We start from the raw sequence: 19,244 nt of genomic DNA, 5'->3' as shown, positions 1-19,244 counted from the left end.
CTTAGAGTCATGTCTAGTTTTGAAACAGCTGCCTGCCTCTGGGTCTGTAAATCACAGCCATTCAGTACTGTCGCTGCCCTTGCATGGAAGCCAGTTTCCACCATTAAAGAAAAAAGTATCCATAATATAAATTTCAACTTATTAATTCAAAGTTTTGAGAAAAGCAACTCAAAATTTTGAGTTAGCTCTGCCAATCATCTACATGGAATGCGCGCTCAAAACCGGATTGCAACAAACTGGTGCTTTCCAGAGTACGTTTTCTGATAGTAACAGCATGTGATTCAGCTGGATTTCATCATTTGTAAAGCCACGCTGAAAATAATCAGCAATTTGAGCATTCATGACCAGTGTTGGTCAAGTTACTTGAAAAAAGTAATCAGTAACTAATTACTGATTACTTCCGCTAAAAAGTAATCCCATTACTTTACTGATTACTTATTTTCAAAAGTAATTAATTACTTAGATACTTAGTTACTTAGTTACTTTTTAAAAACACGATTTACAACCTGAAGAGATGATAAAGCGATAGATCTTTCAGCCCAATTCTACTTTTTCTACATAATCCATCATACAAAATGTAATCAAATGGAAAAGTCTCTTTTTTAAACTTGTTTTAACAGTTTTAATCTTTTAACTTTATGCATCAAGCAAAAATTTAATTATATGCAACATTCTCTGACTTGAATAAATTAGTTTAACATTTAAACCTATTTTCTACACATTCCAGCACATAAAATAAAATATTTTTTGTGATTTTTTTTAGATTACAGTAACGCGTTACAAGTAACGCGTTACTGCCCATCTCTGTTCATGACTGGCTGTAATACTGGTAGCTTAGCTGTAGCATTTGTAGCTGAGGGCTTCAGCTTCCGGGTAACAAGGAAACGACATCATTCACGTAGATTATTGATTGGCAGCGCTAACTTGAAATTTCGAATTATTAACTCAAAATTTTTAGATAAAGTAAGTCAAAATTGCAAGCTATTTTTCTCAAAATTTCAAGTTAATAAGTCTAAATTTCGAGTTATGGATACTTTTTTTTTTTTTTTAGTGGCAGAAATCGAATTTCCCAGAGGAACCCACCCGAGGGATTAATAAAGTTCTATCTAATCTAATCTAATCTAGAAACAGGCTTCCATACCCTTGCCCTTTGCATACAGAGATTTCTTTCTTTTAATTTATGATGTGCTGTAAATGGTGTCCTTACCAGCTTTTCCCGTCTTTTGTTGCTCATGTCTCAGTTTGTTTAAAATGCAAACTGATCAGAAATTTAAAAGAAAACAAAACAGGATTTCTCAGTTTCAACATCTGATATGTTGTCTGTGAGCCATTTTCTGTCAAACAAAGGCTTTAAATGATTTACAAATTATTGTCTTTTATAAATATTTTGCACAGAATCATACCTTTCTTTGGAAACGTGTTGCATAGCGTGGGCTGAAATCAGAAGTGGACTGCTTTTTTCTTGAGCATCCTTTTCTATCAAGTAATTGGGCATGTTATTGTATTTTTTATTTATTTTTGAGTCAATAGCGGAGAGATAACAGGAGGCAAGGGAATGGAGAAGCAGGGAATAATTTGGAACGAAGACCCTCTGGCTGGGTTCAGCTAAAGCAGATGTAGCATAAGATCACTCAAGATCTTGTACTGGTGCCTTAGGAGTCACCAGTGCACCCCATAATGATCTGTTAGTATAATGTAAATAGCATTAACCATAAACTAACTGTATTCTAAGATATGACTGTATTATCTGTTACATAACCATCTCAATTTTTCTGTGCAAAATATGTGAAATATGTAGACTCTTAAAGCTGCCAGGAGTATAGAAATGAAAAACACACAACTGCCAAATAAGGCACATTTCAACACAAGCACACACACAGTTTCTGGTGCATATTTGCAGATAGACAGTGGAAAACACCGCTTTAGGTCAGAGGGGACTAACATTCCAATCTTCTGTACAAATCTGTGAGCAGGGTCCTGTGGGAACTGGCACACATAATTAATTTGGTTTCATAAACTTCTGTTACCACATACTGGGGGACTGGGAGCTTAGAGTAAACAAATATTGAAATTATTACATCCAGATGTTGTAATTCCCAGGTAATCCACATGGAAAAATCCTGTGTATGTGTCTAAATCTCTGTATGTGTTAATATATATATACATATATATATATATTATATATATAGTTAGGCGTGTGCTCATGCAAGTGTGACTTATTTTTTTGTATGTGTGTGTCTGTTTTTTGTGAAGAAAGAAGGCAGACGTCTGCTGCTGCTCAGTTCCCAGGGAAATCAGAAGGCACAGCGAGGGGGTGGGAGAAAGAGGGGCGTGTTGGAGGAGGGGGTGGTGGCTGCAAATAAATAATTTTCTTGAGGAAGGGTGGGGAGTGGGAAGAAGAATTAGGAAAGACGAGGGGAGATGCAGCGAGAACGAAAAGGAAGAAGAAAGGCACACTCAAAAAAATCAACTAGGGCATGTGTTTGATTAACAAAGTAGTAATATGTTTACATCACATGAAGAAATCATTTTTATGCTCATTAAATGATTCATTCTTTTTTGTTGAATATAAATCAAAGAAAACTTTGATGAGTTAAATTCGTTCATGGCAATCCAATGAGAATGAGGTCCATCAAACCAAAGGCTCTGATAGCGTCATGTATTGCGCATGCTCCACGCCCACCGGATGCGGAAAGGTCCGTTGAGAAGTTAACGAGCGCACGTGGAGTTACTTCTTTGGCATACCTGATAGTGAGGTAAGTAATATTTCTTGATATATTTATTTAGGTTAGTGGAGTGAGAGATAAATACTATTAGTTAAAATTTTTTACCTGTGTAGTGTGGAGATTTATATATAGCAGGGAGGTTGTAGACCCAAACATTTTTCAAATGTAAGTCGGTGAATTTAATGTTTTTTTTTAAAACTTAACCGGAGTCGCTAATTGTTGCAACAGAGCAAAAACTGATGAGGTTATTTTGGTAAGTTCGTTTTTTTGTTTTTGTTTCTGTCGACTTTGAATGAGGTGTGTTTCATGGTTATCTGCGTTGGTAGGACTGTTTTTCTTCTCTGGAGTTAGCTAACTTTGAAGAGCGGGAAAGCCGCGTAGAGCCGTAATGTCTTCGCATATAGCTCCATGAATGAAGGGTTACTTTCTGCTTAACCGGAGTTGGTGATTGTTGGTAGTAGTGGTAAGACTGACCGACATGGTTTTGGTGATTTTATGAGTGTTTTATGATGCTCTATCTAAAATTCCTGTTTTTGTCAGTGGAGTTTAGTCGCGGCAACCGCATTAACTGGATTGATGAAAGGTTTAATTCAACTAAACCAGCGTTTAGGGGAGTTAATAACAAGGAGTAAGATAAAATCTGTCACAATAATTGCATGTGCATTTTCTTTTTTTGTAATATATTCACTTAGTTTTCGAATTCAGAATGATTTAGGTGGATACTTGTTCGGGTTATAGTTTCTCTGGTGCTCTGCATTAGGCTGACTAACGGTGCGTTCACACCGAACGCGATAGACGCCCCTAGCTGATCGCGTGCACATTTGCACCTCGAAGCGCGCCCAGCATGAACTGGTCGAGCTTTATATGCAATTTTCACGCGTATGAAGAAGAGATCTGGGAGGAAGTAGTGCCAGACGGTATGTTATTAAAATGGCAGCTGTCAATCTAGCGTTTGAAGAAAGAGTCTCCCTTCTCTATTTGCTGTGGAGAGCAGAGCAGTGCCTAAAGGACGTCCTCACCGTACCTGGGTCCATCAGGTCTTCCACAAGCGTGAGCAGTTTGGTGAGTTTCACCACTTGCTCCAGAAGCTCCGTCTGGATGACGGCCGCTTTCAGCTGTACCACCTTCTGTCCCTTGCCGAGTTTGAGAAGCTGCTGTCCCGCAGATTTTACCAACTCGAGCGGTAGACGTGATAAGCGCGAATGCACAAAATGCACCACACAAACTGCAGCGCGTATTTTACTTCGCGCTTCAAAGGCGTCAGTCATGTGAAGTAGGCAGAAAAGCGTTTTCTCAATGCAAATCTGCTTCCGAAGTTTAGCTGGACCCCCAGTCGCGCTTCATCGTGCTCCTCCATTGACTTTACATGTAAACCTGAAGCTCTGGTCGCGTCTATCGCGTTCGGTGTGTACGCACCGTAACAGTCTTCACATTTCACAGTATGTAGATATTAACACAAATTTGTCAGAGTAATAACTTTGTTTTAATTAATTTCTCTCCCCAGAAATACATCACAAAATAAAGCCACATTCCCATGCTCTGAGATTCTTATGCACCTCCTCAACAATACATGGTAAGTTCATGTTTGCCTTATTATTATTATTATGTTATTTATTTTTTTTGGATGATGCAGAAGTTTAATCTCCTTGACGTTTTCTAATGCATATTTCATTTTTTATCAGTGACGTGTATGTGGCAGTGCAAGCATTGTGTTACCAGAGAGAGCAGCAGGTACAAATTACTTCAACATTATAAACTACATCATCATTACGGAATAGGTCAACATTATCTGTGCATATATGTTAATTGTCCGTGCACATTTAAGACTTGGAGTGGACTGAACACTCATGTCTATAAAGCTCATTCATCTCAGTTTACACAGACAGCTTCAAGTTCAGTAACTTTTAAATGTGAGTTATGTGACTGCAGTGACGTCTTCTCTGAGAGAGATTTTTTTGTCCATATTGGAACACATCTGCGAAGTAACGAGACAGTTAGTTGTGTGTTTCTTGGTTGCCCTTTCAAGACAAATATTTACAATACATTTTATACACACAAAAAGAGGAAGCATCATCCACACACACTTAAAGATTTTAAAGCCAGTGTAGTTACACGTGTGGACCCAGTTCAAGTGATAGAGTCCTCTGATAATGTAAGGGCTAGCTGTTCTGAAGATGTATCCTATGGTGAATTTGAAAGTGAGTCAGTGACAGAATGTGATAATAGTGCTGTTGAAAATCAGCCCGAACTAATTGAACGGAAATTAGCAGTAATATTGTTGAAATTGGAACACATATTTCATGTTCCAGCAAAAGGATTAGATGAGTTCTTAGAGGAGTTAGTTTTTCTGTTGAGTTCAGCTAGTGTACCTCTGACAAAACGTACAATTACAGAAATTTTTAAGAGCCATAACCTCCATATTAGTCAGGCTGTTATTGAAGAGCTTGCAAATTCTGTATGTGTTTCTAACCCTGTGGCTAAAATATTGGGAAAGTGTGGCCCTCTTGCCACTCCTTATAAAAGAAAACTATACTACATACAAAATTTTAGGGTTGTAGAGCCTGTTGAGTATTTTTTATCGATAGACCAAAGGAAGTCATTTCAGTACATCCCTTTATTACAGTTATTGCAGGAAATATTGAGTCACAATAAATTGCTGGATAGAGTGATTGAAGAACAAATAGCTCAAGAAAATAGAGAGAATCTGAATGGTGATCAGAGGGTTTACAGATCTTTTCGAGATGGGGAGCATTATAAAAGAAATAGCTTTCTAGATGGTGAGAAGTTGAGAATTTCTATTAACCTTTATATTGATGATTTTGAGGTTTGTAATCCTCTTGGGACCTCACGGAAAAAGCACAAGCTTTGTGGTGTATATTGGGTCTTGGGCAATTTACCACCTGGTTCTCATTCAGCCCTTTCATCCATTTATTTGGCAATCCTTTGCAAGAGTGAAGATTTGAGGACATTTGGGTTTGAAAAAGTCTTTGATCCACTTTTGAGAGATCTGGTAACTTTGGAGCAACATGGTGTGTTCATCAGTCAGTTGAACGAGTGTATTAAAGGAACTGTGAGCTGCGTCATAGCTGACAACCTAGGAGCCCATGGGCTGGCAGGTTTTGTGGAAAGTTTTTCTGCTGAATACATATGCAGATTCTGTACAGCTAAAAAATCTGAAATAAAGTCAGTGACTGCTGGTGATTTTGAGCATAGAACACCGGAACTTCATGAATTCCATTTGAAGCGTGCACAAGAAACAGCAAGTGCTTGTTGTGGAGTTAAGCGAGATTGTATTTTGAGTAAGAATCTGAGCCATTTTCATGTCACTGCAGGCTACCCTCCAGATGTAGCACATGATCTGCTAGAGGGCATAATACCAGTGGAGCTTGCGCATTGTTTTTCTTTTTTAATCTCTAAAAAGTATTTCACCTTAGAAAAACTTAACAACTTGATCCAAAATTTTGAGTATAAATGGGCAGATAAAACCAACCGGCCTCATGCAATTCCCCAGACTTTCTCATTAAAAAAAAATATTGGTGGAAATGCACATGAAAATTGGTCTCTGCTTCGTTTGTTGCCTCTAATTATTGGTCCACTTGTTCCAGAGGATGAACCTGCATGGCATATTGTTTTGGATCTGAAGGACATTGTGGAGCTTGTTGTAGCCCCTGTCCAGTCTGATGAGTCGATTTCCTACCTTGAGTGTAAAATCAGTGAACATCGCCAGAGATACCAAGAACTTTTTCCAAACAACAGTCTTCTCCCTAAACATCATTATTTGGAGCACTACCCTGCTCTGATTCGGCATTTTGGGCCTCTTGTCCACAAATGGACAATGAGATTTGAGGCAAAAAATAGTTTTTTTTAAACAAATTGCTCGCCATACAAACTGTTTTAAGAACATACCTGTTACACTTGCCAAAAAACATCAGCTCGTGATTGCCTCTGACTTGCACTCTTCTGACCATAAGACACCTTTAATGGTAAATGTTGGCTCATCAGTACCAATTGATGTTCTGAAAAGTGATATCGCAGTAGCTATAAAGCAAAGATTACCAGATGAAACTGATGTCCATATTACAAAAAGCGTGTCATACAATGGCATGAACTACAGCACAGGAATGATAGTTGTTCATGGGCAAATATTTGGTTTGCCAGAGTTTGCAGAAATTCTGCAGATTTTTATTTTGCATGGCAGAATATACTTTTTTGTAAAAAAGTTCTCTGCTTGGTATCGAGAGCACTTCAGAGCTTTTGAGCTTGACATGTCACATGCGAGAGAGGTGTCTCTGATTGAGCATGGGGAACTACTCGATGACTACCCGTTAGCTGCCTATTCAGTGGGAGGCCTGCGTCTGGTTACTCTGAAGAGACACACTAACTTGCAGGGTAAACAGGAGTGATGTTTGTAAGTATTTTCCCCCTATATCACCTGGCACAGTAAATAATACATCATACTTTGCAGACCAATTGCTACTTAATTTAGTGAGAGTAGATTTCTTTTAAGCATCTTATGCAAGAATTGTCATTAATTAGAAGAATGCAAGACAAATCTGGAAAATGCACTATTCACTTCTCCAGTAAAAAAATTCCTCGAGGCCAAGGTGACATCATCAAATTATCGTTGACATTAGAATTTGTTACACACACTCGCACAATAGTCAATGAGTACATCTTTATTTATTTTTTAAATATTTGATATTTGTCCAGGTCAGCATGATGCCCCAGCCCATAAGACTGAGGATCATTCTCGGAGAAGATGATGCCAGGAAACTAATTTTACCAGCTGGGATATCAGACTCCATTGAGGAATTGTGTCAGGAAATAAAGACAAATTTTGGAGTGCAACAGGATTTTCGTCTTCAATATCAAGATCCTGATTTCGGAAATGATTTTGTAAATCTGACTGCGATCTCTGAAATTAATGATAAAGCAACTTTAAAGGTTGTATACTTGGATAGTGTGCAGATGCAAAGTTTTACAGAAGATGGAGTGACATGTCAACCAGTGCGAAGTCCAACACATTCCTTTTCAAGCTCTTCAGACACAGACAATACAAGGCCCGTTTCATCGTCAGGTTCATCACCGTCTACAAGACTGTCAGTGTGGCCAAGTGTCTTCACAGTCCCTCGTTTCAGCTATGAGGCTGAACTGCAACTTGAAAAGGCCAATGCTGAGTTCATTGCTGGTGGAACTCATTTGACCCCCTCACCAAAACTGAAATCCCACCTTTTAGAAAGGCTGGCTGAAGAAATAATAAAATTTAAAGTCTATCCAACTGACAATGACCTGAATGAAGTTGCAGAAGCCCTTGTCAAACAGCATCCTTGTCTGAGGGAGCAGGGATCCTTTAATGGCTGTTATGGTTGGAAAATTAGCCTCAAGTATAAAATGGCCAATGTCCGGACCAAACTGAGAGGCCTGGGCTGTGCTGAGGTGTTGGTAAATTCACTAAAGAACAAGGCCCAAGACAAAAGTAAGGCAGCATTGAATGTGAAAAAGCCTAGAAGAGCAGAAGTCAATTACTGTCCGCAGTATCCAAAAGGAGAAACCACTGACAGCCTGGAAAAAGAGAGAATTGCACTGCTTTCAGAGGTTCAGAAGAGAAACAATGACAATATAGTGACAATGAAAATGCAGAAGACTTTTTCGTACAGAAGGCAAGAAGTTATTCAAGGACAGCCCTTTATTGCAGATTTTAAAAGCAGATGGCCAGCTCTGTTCACCGAGAAAGAGGTGCATGTCCTATATGTCTAACTTTTAGAGTGTGTTTATGGTTGACCAGTTATTTCTTGCTTCACTAATATTGACATAACATAGTGATAAAACAGCTAATAATTCCTGGTATGTCCTTCCTCTGGTGCATATTATAAGTGCATTGTTCATGTTTTTCAGATTGACAAGGAATTCCTGCGCATATCGACAGTACCGCTGCTATCTAGATTCTTTTATGAGCTAGACTTGTACACTCCACGCATGATGGAGCTCTTTCGAGGCAAAGGTGGGGTGGCTGGCAGAAAAATGAGACACATCATGGTGGCCATCTCCAAGGTGGGTTAGATCTGTGCTTAAGAACTTTTTATGCCCATAATCTGGCAATTTTATGAGCAAAGATATCTATACATATGGTAGGCAAAAGTCCTAAGAGGTTTTCATATCTTATACAAATTATATAAGCATCAGTCTTATATTAATAAGTAATTGATAAAATCGTATGGTTAATTTTGATCAAAATGGGGGAAAAAAACCCCAAAAAAACATTAGTGTTGCCTCATTTTGTGTCTGATTTGGTTTAGACAGATGTTTTGAGGTGGCTGTAGCTCAGGTGGTAGAGCAGGTCAGCTACTAATCAGAAGCTTGGCGGGTTGGTCCCAAGCTCCTCCAGTGTGCATGCCAAATATCCTTGGGTAAGATACTAACCCCAAGTTGCTCACCGATGCATTCATCGGAGTGTGAATGTGTATGAATGTTAGACAGTAAGCACTAAACCCGGTGGCGCCAGTGTTCGACAGCCTCGACCTCTGTCAGTGCGCCCCAGGGTGGCTGTGGCTACAATGTAGCTGCCATCACCAGTGTGTGAATGTGTGTGTGAATGGGTGGATGACTGGATATGTAAAGCGCTTTGGGGTCCTTAGGGACTAGTAAAGTGCTATATAAATACAGGCCATTTAAACAGTTTAGAAAAAGTGATTGGGTGAATGAATTGTTGTATAAAGGCAGCTTTGAGTGCTCTGAGTAGAAAAACGCTATATAAGAACCAGTCTATTTACCATGTGGCCTTTTGGACTCTTCCAAACTAAGTATTCCTTTTTCAAACTGCTGCCTAAAAGTTAAATATTGTCATTATGGATTCCCTTTTTTCTTAGGATGACACAATACATGCAAGACGAGCATGCATCCTGAAGTCCTTGTGTGTCTACCTGAATGAAGACCATGAGAAACTTGTGAAGGAATATACGGTCAGTTATATTCACAAGTTGTTCTGTGTTATGTAATTTGCTCCAGGAGTTATGGGTAATTTCGATATATGAAATGGTAAAATGTGACACCACGTGTGAATAAAAGATATTGCAATTGGTCCTTGTTTTGTTTCATGTCAAATTTCTGAGGTGTGAAACCAGAGACATAGAATTTAGTAAATATATCAGCATATTCACGCTGATTGCTGAATTCCTTTATTTTTTTCATATGTAGACTCAAACAAATGTATTATTATATTTTACGTCACAGAACACTGAGGCCAACACTGAAGCCATGGAACAAACTGTGATGGGAGTGTATGTCATACATCAGGAGGGTGCGGAGCCTGGAGATGACCCAGGGAACATCGGTGTCCTGATTGAAGGCGTGGAGGTTCTCACTGGTTTGAGGAGCATTGCAATTGCTTGTGCTCTGTTATTTGGACTGATATACTGTCTGAACCTAAGCTACCCACCGGAGCTCAAATGCACTTTTGAAGTCTTGCAAAAGATTATCATGAAGCTGGATGGACAGAGGTTGTCATCCAAGGCACAGTTCCTAAAAAACAAGCTAATGGGGTGAATGAGCTTGAAACGGACTCATGCAAGCCAGATATTTTTTTTTCAAGGTTTCTGCAATGCAAATATGTGTTTACTGTTTTAAAGTTTAAAATTGTAAGTTATAAAATGTTCATATAAACTATGTGGTTTGCTCTGCGGCTATTATACAAAGATTGTTTGTTCATAACTTAAAGTCTTATACAGTTTAAGTGTAAACACTGATTTTTGCCAGATGGCAATTGTTACAAAGGCAAATGCACACTGGTTTTCACAAATTGTTTGAGTGGAGCAGTTATGCTCAAAATTGAATGTTTTCTCCACACGTTAAATAGCATAAAGTCACTATTAATGGATACAGCCTGATTAAATGGAGGACTAATGTATGCAAGCAACATAGTAATGTTGTAATATTATAGTAATGTTGAATGTTATGTCTGAGCTTTAAATTGTGTTAAAATTCATATTGTTGTTTGCAATGCATATTTTACTACATTTTACGAAAGTTGCTTTGGGGATAATATTTTTTGTCTGCAAACTATTCAACAGACTTATTTCATTTTTATTATTAGGGTTAGGGTTATTGTATTGTATTTTTTCTTTCAGTCAGCATGTCTTGATCTGGAAGTTCTGTGGTCTTGGTATGAGATGGTTAAAGGGGAGAAAGCTAGGCTGAACTGGGATCCTGCCAACTGTTTTAAGAATGTTCAAGCAAAATAAAAGATGGTTTTGCAAGTTATCATTTATGTATGTTTCATTAATTTAATTAAAAGTAATGTTTACATAAGCAATACAAACACTAACTGAAACATGATTGGTGTAAGTACTACAGACATAAATTACATTTGTTCATTCAACAAGATTAACATTGGTGTAACAAACAAATATTTTACTAGTTCATGTAACAAGACTGACTTTTGATGTGCCAAAGTGTTTAAACAATATAACATGAATTTAAATTAATTTAATTAGACTAACTTGGTACAAACATGTTAACTGAATAAAAATCAAATTAACTGAATGTTAATGTTTAAATTATGTTACACTTACAAACATATTTAGTGTTGAAACAACACAATCAAGATGGATTGATTTAACATGATTTGTTTAGGTGGAATATAGGTGGCAAGATGAAATTAAGTTCATCCAATGAATTATTTTTTTGAGTGCAGAGTTTCAGGGAATAAAATGTTGACGCCAGGCTGCTCGCTGGCAGCTGACAGACAGAGAATGTGGCCTGGTTTCTGGGTTGCAATCAAATCCCTATAAACAGAGTGATCATTCACTCTGCCTAAATTCTACTGCATTACTGCCAGCCAGCGAGGACACACACTAGTGCTTGCTCACACAGACACACACTTTTTTGACAACAAAAAGGTAGGGTTTTTTTTCAGCAGGGTTTGTGGTTTATGTATGCAGGAAGTCTTTGCATACATATCACAAAAATAAACAAATGCACTGCCACAGAACAAACAGTGAAAAGTGGCAAGCGGAGGAAGGAAAATACAGGAAGAGACAGTAAGGTGTTTGGACAGATTAGATTTAAATCCCTAAGCTCCCTTGGGGGTCAAGAGTGCCTCAGTACGTCTGATGTTTATGAAGGTTTCGCTGTCTGGAGCAGTGCGAGCTTTCAGAGGTGATGTAGGAGTCGTGACTTTGTTGTTGGTGGTGTTTATTAAGCTGCTTAGCAATATAATTTTCAAGGAAATATTCAAAACTTTGTAGACAAGCAGTTCGGAAAAACAGGATAAGTGGAGAACTTTTGCACCTCAAGGAAAGAATTCACCATTTGATCTTCGTAAGAAGCGTTAGACACCTGAGTCGGTATCTGCAAGCCAGCTCAGAAACAACCACGTTTGCTTCTCCGTTTGCACAGTCACAATAAAAAAAAAAAAAATCATTGGCCTGTGCGTCAGAGCTGATCAAGAATTTCTTCCATCTCAGTCTTGACCAATAAGCAGGGAGCTTACCTGTGCACTTACTCCCCTCAGCGGGAGAATCAGCGAGCATGGAAACACCAAGTCAGGGAAAAGAAAAACTCTCATTGACTTCACGTGCTTCTTAATGCCTCTGCCTCAAGGTTCTGCTGTTCTCAAGCAGCTGCTCACTTTGTTCGCAGAAGCCGATGAAGCGTCTGGATTGTGAGGTAATGAGGTTTTTGTGCCACAGGTAGATGCAAATCTAGGTCTGTACTTTTGTTCTTGCAGAAAATAGAAAAGAAGGAGTTAAAGGGCTCACTCGCTGATTGATAGCAGCGGGTTTGGATAATTTTGAAGACCGAATCATGTAGAGGACGTGTGTAGGTCTGACTGATAAGATAATCCTTTATTTAACACACAATGGACAAAAAATCATGACATTTTATTTTTTCTAACTAATTTAAAACAATAACTGTGCATTACATAAGAGAGCGTTCCCATTTGATAGGAGTGAATACGACTTTATTCAATATCAAATTCTCATTAAAAAAAAATCTAATCAGCCAATTGCGTGACAGCAACTGTTCTGTTTCAGTGGGACTGGTTTGGGGGCTGCTTTTTCTTTTTTCTGTCTGTGTTTCCCTCATCTGGTTCCCTGGTGGAGTTATCAGATGGCTTGGTGTTACTCTCTGCTCAAGCTGCTCCTCCCGCACCTGTTTTGAGTGGTGCAATCAGGCGTTGAGCACATTAACTTTGAAGGGTACCACATTTCTCTGCCAGGTCGTCATCGGTAACCTGGTGGAAGTCAGGCAACCTTTGTTAGCTGTAAGCGTCAGTACTATTCATTAACTAACTGAGCTGTTGTGTGTTTCCCCCCAGTTGTTTGCCCAGAGTAAAAAAAAAATGGAATACAGCACACTGAGAACTTTGGATGCCACAAGCTATTTTTTATCCTTCTCAACCGGTCTCAACAGATGGCCGTCCTTCCCTGAGCCAGGTTCTGCTAGAAGTTTCTTCCTGTTAAAAGGGAATTTTTCCTTCCCACTGTCGCCAAGTGGTTTTTCATAAAGGATCGTTTGATTGTTGGGATTTTCTCTGTATTAACTTAAGGTCTTTACCTTAAAGCACCTTGAGGCAACTGTTGTTGTGATTTGTTGCTGTATAAATAACATGAATTGAATTCTCTCCTGCAAAGGAACGGACTTCCCTGTCTAACCAGCTCTCTGCCCACTCTCCACCTACTCATCTCTGTTTTATCTCCTGAGCTTCTTCTGCTCGACTGTCCCCCCTGAGATTCTTCTGCGTAACAAGTAAAGCTACATTTACGGTCCTGCAGATGTCCACGATTTTGGTCAGACAGATGGGGAGACGGGTTTTCACCCAACTCAGACATGCTCCCGTGCATTCCTGCAAGACCCTCACTGCAGGTTGCTGGAAGTGGATGATGTAAGGGACTGCAAAATGTTGATTGGTTGGCCCTGAATAGTGCAGGGAGTGAAAGCGCAGTTCACCGGGAATGGAAGAACCTCAAAAAACCCCTTCAAACATTAAAAAAATAGGCATGAAAAGTTTTTCACGTGTTTCACTTCATGTGTTTCACTTCAGCTCTTTGTTTGTTACAACTTCTCCATGGCTGGCTGACTGACCAACACACAAGCAAGTCTCCCACATACCCGTTGTAGCACATACTTTGTACACTGCCCCCATCTTGCAACAGCGCTCACTGCAGGCAATGGAGCAGACATCGAGCGATCTACCTCTGCTCGACCATAAAACACATCATTCTCAAGAACTACATCTAACTCTTTCTGTGCCAGTAGACCACACAGAGTTCCACTCTTCAGTCTGAAAGAGAGACTAAAGAAGTCACTTGGATGAGTGATGAAACATGTATCCCACAGAAAACACAATGTCCAGATAAACAGAATCAAGTTTCTGGGATTTCCTTACCTAGATGATTAAGCAGCATCAAGGCATTCTTCTTCTATTGTCACAATAGAAAAGGCTTTAAGGATGAGCTCTTACCAAATGGCAAACACAGGCTTCACAGCAATCCCCTTTTTATAACGTTAAAATATTGCTTTCAAAGTACACATATCCTTTTTTTTCTTCCAGCATATCTGTGAGCAAGATTGATTGACAGACCCTGGCCTGCTCTTCCCAGCACTGACACCTCCATCATGATGTGAAGTATACATCTGCACTTGTGAAGCAAAAATCCCTGCCATGCACTACAAAAAAACATCATCTTTACAAAAAGCAGCATTTGCAGAAAGAAAGAAAGAACCCCCATCCTTTTCTTCTCTAACTCTGAGTGTTACAGTTTAAAGATAAAGAATTCTGGGTTGTGGATACGGGTGGGTCCATCCGTCTCGCTGTCTTTGGGCGCTGCAATGACAACGCCTCCACTGTCACAGCTGAGAAATGGTTTCCCTCTATTTGCATTTTTATTGATGCTCCAAATTGCAAATAGCTTTCTCCTCCTTCTGTCTTTGTCTTTGCGTTGAGGAGACGGAAAAAAAAAATCCTCATTTGTTCAAGCTGGCCCTATATAAATCACTATAGTGAAGTGAAGTGATGTGAACTGGACTCATCTCTGAATAAAACATCAGGTGGCAGACAGGGCACACTGGAAGCAGTTTTATCTCTCGAGCTATTTTGAAAATTTTGCTTTTTCAAATGGGTGCAGTGCTTGCTGCTGTATTGTGCCAAGTTGGAGCTAACACTGATGCAAAAAAAAATAAAAAATACACACAGAAACAGGACTTAAGCAGACTGCATTCAGCTTTTCTGCTAACTCATTGTCAAGAACATGTACTATATATTACATACTATACAGGGCTACACAGCAGCTGGTCAGACACATTGATTACCTTGCTATTTTCTGCACAGGTCCAATATGGATTGGACCATTACCCCAGTCACTTTCCTATAGTAACAAACAGCAGTCACTGCACTCTGCGAGAGTGCAATTACTTATCAGTCAGTGAATTACTGTGCATCAGAGTCGCACACCTCTCTCCTTTTTCCCTCTCTCTCTTGTCTCACTTTCTTTCAAAATGAGTGACTGTGAGACGATGAAATTTCATTGTTTATGTATTTATTCATTGTGAAGCAGGGATTACTGACTTTACAAGGTCATTCAAACAGATGAGTGAATACGCTATTGACTGAAATGTAAATACAGGCTCACACTGGGCTCGAGTCACACAGCTAGACATACAGCCGCTGTCTTCATTGTCCTTCATTGTCAGCCAGAGGAGCAAAAGTGTTTTCCTTAAACTGCTGATTAAGTTGCTGCAGCTTCTATCAAGGTCTGGGGATCTTGGGAAATAGGAAACCAGAAAATGAGATGTTGATATTGATTCTACAATCGTGAACAGAGGGCACCTTTCACTTAATCTTAACTGATCTGACAGCTATACAATAACCCCACTTACCTGTAACCTTTATAGTAAATATTAAAGCTGTAAAATAAAAGTATCATGTCTAACTTAGAAATGCAGGGATGATTTGTTTTTCAGCAAATGCTTGATGGAAACCCTGATTGGCTTGCTCCTTGGACTAACTGGTTACAATGTGATGCTAGAAAAAGAACCACAGGTGAACAGATGTCACCATTATTCTAAATCAAATCATTGCAAAGAAGGAATTAAATTAATTTGTATTTGTTAATTTTAAAAAATCATAACTAAAATGGTTAGTAAATTGTTGTGAACACATGTCCACACAATGCTACGACTTACTTTGTTGCATGGGGAACTTACTATGTTGGACTCCTCTCTGTCCACAATGCCACTATCATTAACTACGCTATTACCCATATGTGAAGGCAATGAGTTCAGTACAATAAATGATGGACCCCAAGATACACGGTCTCAAATTCACGCCACCAGTGATGTGCGTATCCCCCCATACTGTTTTATTATTAACATTTTAGTCTTATAAAGCTGACATGGTAAACCTGCTAGCAAACAACGCTCTACAACCTAAACAGAAACATTACATTAGCATCACTGCGTGGTAGGACTTGCAAAACATAATTAAACACAAGTTGTTGCTGATAAACTCATCTAAGTGTTCCTGAAATTGCATAAAGTTGCACTTTATGAGGTAGCTGGAGTGGTGGTGACCTAAGCACACACGGCTTTCAATCAGGAGAATTGTTTGGTTCGGTTAAGCTATCAAAACTACCTGGTTAGCATTAGGGAAACATTTTGGATTCATTATCTACATTGCACAGCTCCATTTTTAGGTCACTGTGATGCTGAACTCCATCTAAGCACAGCTGTTGGAAGTTGCTTAACTTTATTTTGCATAACATTAGGTTTAAAATTATGTTCACAACCCTTTTTAACTCTTCTAATTCCCCTCACCTCCCAAAGTCGACCACATCAAACGGCTGTACCTTTCCTGGGTCTGGTTCTACTGGTCTTTTCTTTTTTCATTAAAAAAAAAAATCAACTATTTTGTCATCAAGACTTTTCTAATTCTTGCAAATACAGCAGGTTGATGGCATTAAATTGTTAAATACAACTGAAAATAATTAATATAAATAAATGTTTGGGGGATGACGGTCTTGGCAGTCTTCTCTTTATTGCCAGACAGGTGGTAGTTAGTGGCTTTGATAAGGTTTTGCTAAAAACATCTGCTGGAGGAAACTGTAAGACAGAATCACAACTTTAAAGCGGCAAGTTGTAAAAGCAAAGGAGCTGAAAGAGACTGGTGTGCTTCATAGAGATGAGGGAATTACAAAACAAGCGATCATTTTCCTAGGCATTGCTTCGAGTAATCCATTTCACACGGCACACTGTAAAATGGATTCATATAAAGACATCGATCAAGGCAACTTTAAAGACAGATGTTCAATACAAGTGTTTATGACCTCATTAGTGCATAGGCAATAAATATGAAAAAAACAACAACTGGTTAATTACCAAATTGAAAAATCACCTCGCTTTTAAATGATTCTTTAAATATAATGTCTTCCATGTCTACACATCAGTGTGAAATATGCCAATATATTGATTTGGCCAATCCATTAAAGAAAGAAAAGTAATCAAAAAATATGTATAGTCACCTTCAGGTGTCCTTCCTCCAGTCCTGACCTCTTACCCTCATCGTCTAATGACCTTTCACTCTGACAAACAGACAGATGACTCCATTTTACCCCCTCCATGCAGGTGTCACAGGGATGATAGAAGAGAAGGAAGAGGAATGTGATGAAGAAATGAGAACCTTAGCAGGATGTGACAGAACACTGCTGGAGAGGATCGGAGCAGAGAGGATGGATGGAGTGGTGAAAAGTAGGCAGGAAGGAAAGCACTGTTTGGTTGTCACTCTCAGATGTTCTTTAAAACACTGAAGTAAAAAGTAAAGCTTGAGCATTATCCGCTGTCTTCACCTCTGAAACCCACTGCCGACAAATATTTGACACCAAATTATTCATAGATTTTTAACGTGAGACTTTGTTAGTTTATCAGCTTTTTTCCATCAGCAGTTCATGTATCACTTTCTATGAAATTGCAGATCTTTAAACTTAACTTTTCCTGAGGAATTTAAGGGCTTCTTATTCAGTTTGGCTCATTTTTCAAGGTTAAGAGTTAATTTCATGTTATTGTCTGACTATTTGAAGGCTATTTTTACATTTCCGATTAAATGACTGAATTTTATACAAACTCTCGATAACGAACAAACAAAAATTCAAAAGCCAGCCAAGAAAAAGTATTTTTCTCATTATGAGGACTTTTGAAATTCACTGAGTTTGAGTGGAACCACAGGTGAGGTGAAATGTGCTTACCCCAATTGTAATTCTGTCATTTCTATTCACTCTCTGATCTCTCCTCTACATTGTGTGCGAGTGAGATCACGTTCGCTCTGTAATAGCCCTCAAATAAAAATCCTCATCGAAACAAAGTGAGATGCCCATGGCTCATTGGAATGACAACAGCGGTGTATTCTGCTTGCACCTGATAAAAATTTTACATCGCCTCCTCTACAAAGAGGATCAGTGTGATTCCTTTGAGAGAGACAAAACTGAATTCAGCCCCAACATGTGCAGAGCACTTCTGACATATTCACGCTTACATGGATAAATGTGTTGCGTAACTGGTGAACCATCTGCTTGCAAAAAATGCCAGATAAATACTAGGTAAACAGCGAATGCGACGAGGTGAAAACGAAATGACTTAAGAAGGGTCTGTGAGAGCCGAAGTGACAGTCAGTTAGTTGGATAATTGGTTTGCGAAGTAGAAAGCAGGAGGTGGCGTTGAATCAGAGCTGGAGAAGGGGAGAGGAATGAGAAGATGAGAGGCGAGTTGAAGTGAAGAGAAAAAATGGGGTGGGGAGTGGGTGAAGTACAGAGCTCGGTTCACGCACAGCTGGCTGATGAAGGATGAAGGGAAAGAAGCAGAGGCGACTGATAGAAGTTCAGACCTGCTGAACTGAAGCAGATGTCCACCATCCAGACTGACAGGGTCGTTGGCTGCCTGAGGAATAGCAGGGGTATCAATTTATAATGCTACCTGCCTAATAAGCCTTCTAAGATGCTTCATAATGCATTACACTTAGACCAGTAATTTTCATTTGTGTGTGCATATTCTGCAGAAACCCTCAATTTACAAAGATCGTATATTGATTCTAATTATTGCTAGCCTTTCACCACATGCTCGGAATAATTAAATTGAAGTACGGACAGAAGAAGGACTCAGACATATGTTGCAATTTGCAGCGCAGAGAGTAAAGGATGGGCAGAAGAAACTTGGTGAGAAACAAGACTTAAAAGCGCCGAGGAGTGACGCCCCTCCATAGGAGTAGCGGTGCCTCTTAGTGGTACTGACAGCAACAGAGAGGAAGAGAGAAGCTGCAGGAGTGGGTCCGAGATCTGAAGATGTTGCCAAGAGTAGCAGCGGATTTGTGATAAGTAAGAGAAGTCAAGTAACTTTCTGAAGCTAGTTTGTTGCTCACTTTATATCAGATGTGAAGCAGATAAATGTAGAAACTGCATCATAATGAGTCAGAAGAGCCAAGCAAGCCATGTATTATGTGAAACACTATCAAGTGTATGATTGCTGTAGCCATTG

General features: G+C 39.2%; 2 protein-coding genes across 2 annotated transcripts; both read left to right on the top strand.

The window, feature by feature from the left end:
- The first annotated feature begins 4,008 nt into the window (after positions 1-4,008).
- On the top strand, positions 4,009-6,594 carry LOC146612276 (uncharacterized). The gene is made up of 2 exons (XM_085342484.1): positions 4,009-4,299; positions 4,409-6,594. Exon 2 carries the CDS (start codon positions 4,417-4,419, stop codon positions 6,592-6,594), a length of 2,178 nt encoding a protein of 725 aa, XP_085198610.1. The 5' UTR covers positions 4,009-4,299; positions 4,409-4,416.
- Positions 6,595-7,707: 1,113 nt separating this feature from the next.
- On the top strand, positions 7,708-10,294 carry LOC146612275 (uncharacterized). Its single transcript, XM_085343183.1, has 4 exons — positions 7,708-8,462; positions 8,622-8,777; positions 9,593-9,685; positions 9,957-10,294. Exons 1-4 carry the CDS (start codon positions 8,118-8,120, stop codon positions 10,266-10,268), a joined length of 906 nt encoding a protein of 301 aa, XP_085199309.1. The 5' UTR covers positions 7,708-8,117; the 3' UTR covers positions 10,269-10,294.
- The last annotated feature ends 8,950 nt before the right edge of the window (positions 10,295-19,244 follow it).

This window comes from Diplotaxodon limnothrissa, linkage group LG19, assembly GCF_057381915.1.
Source record: "Diplotaxodon limnothrissa isolate DT_005_m linkage group LG19, D_limnothrissa_male_GT1.1, whole genome shotgun sequence".
Classification (NCBI taxonomy): domain Eukaryota; kingdom Metazoa; phylum Chordata; class Actinopteri; order Cichliformes; family Cichlidae; genus Diplotaxodon; species Diplotaxodon limnothrissa.
Note: the sequence above shows the minus strand (reverse complement) of the source record. Positions and strands in the feature narration are given on the sequence as shown.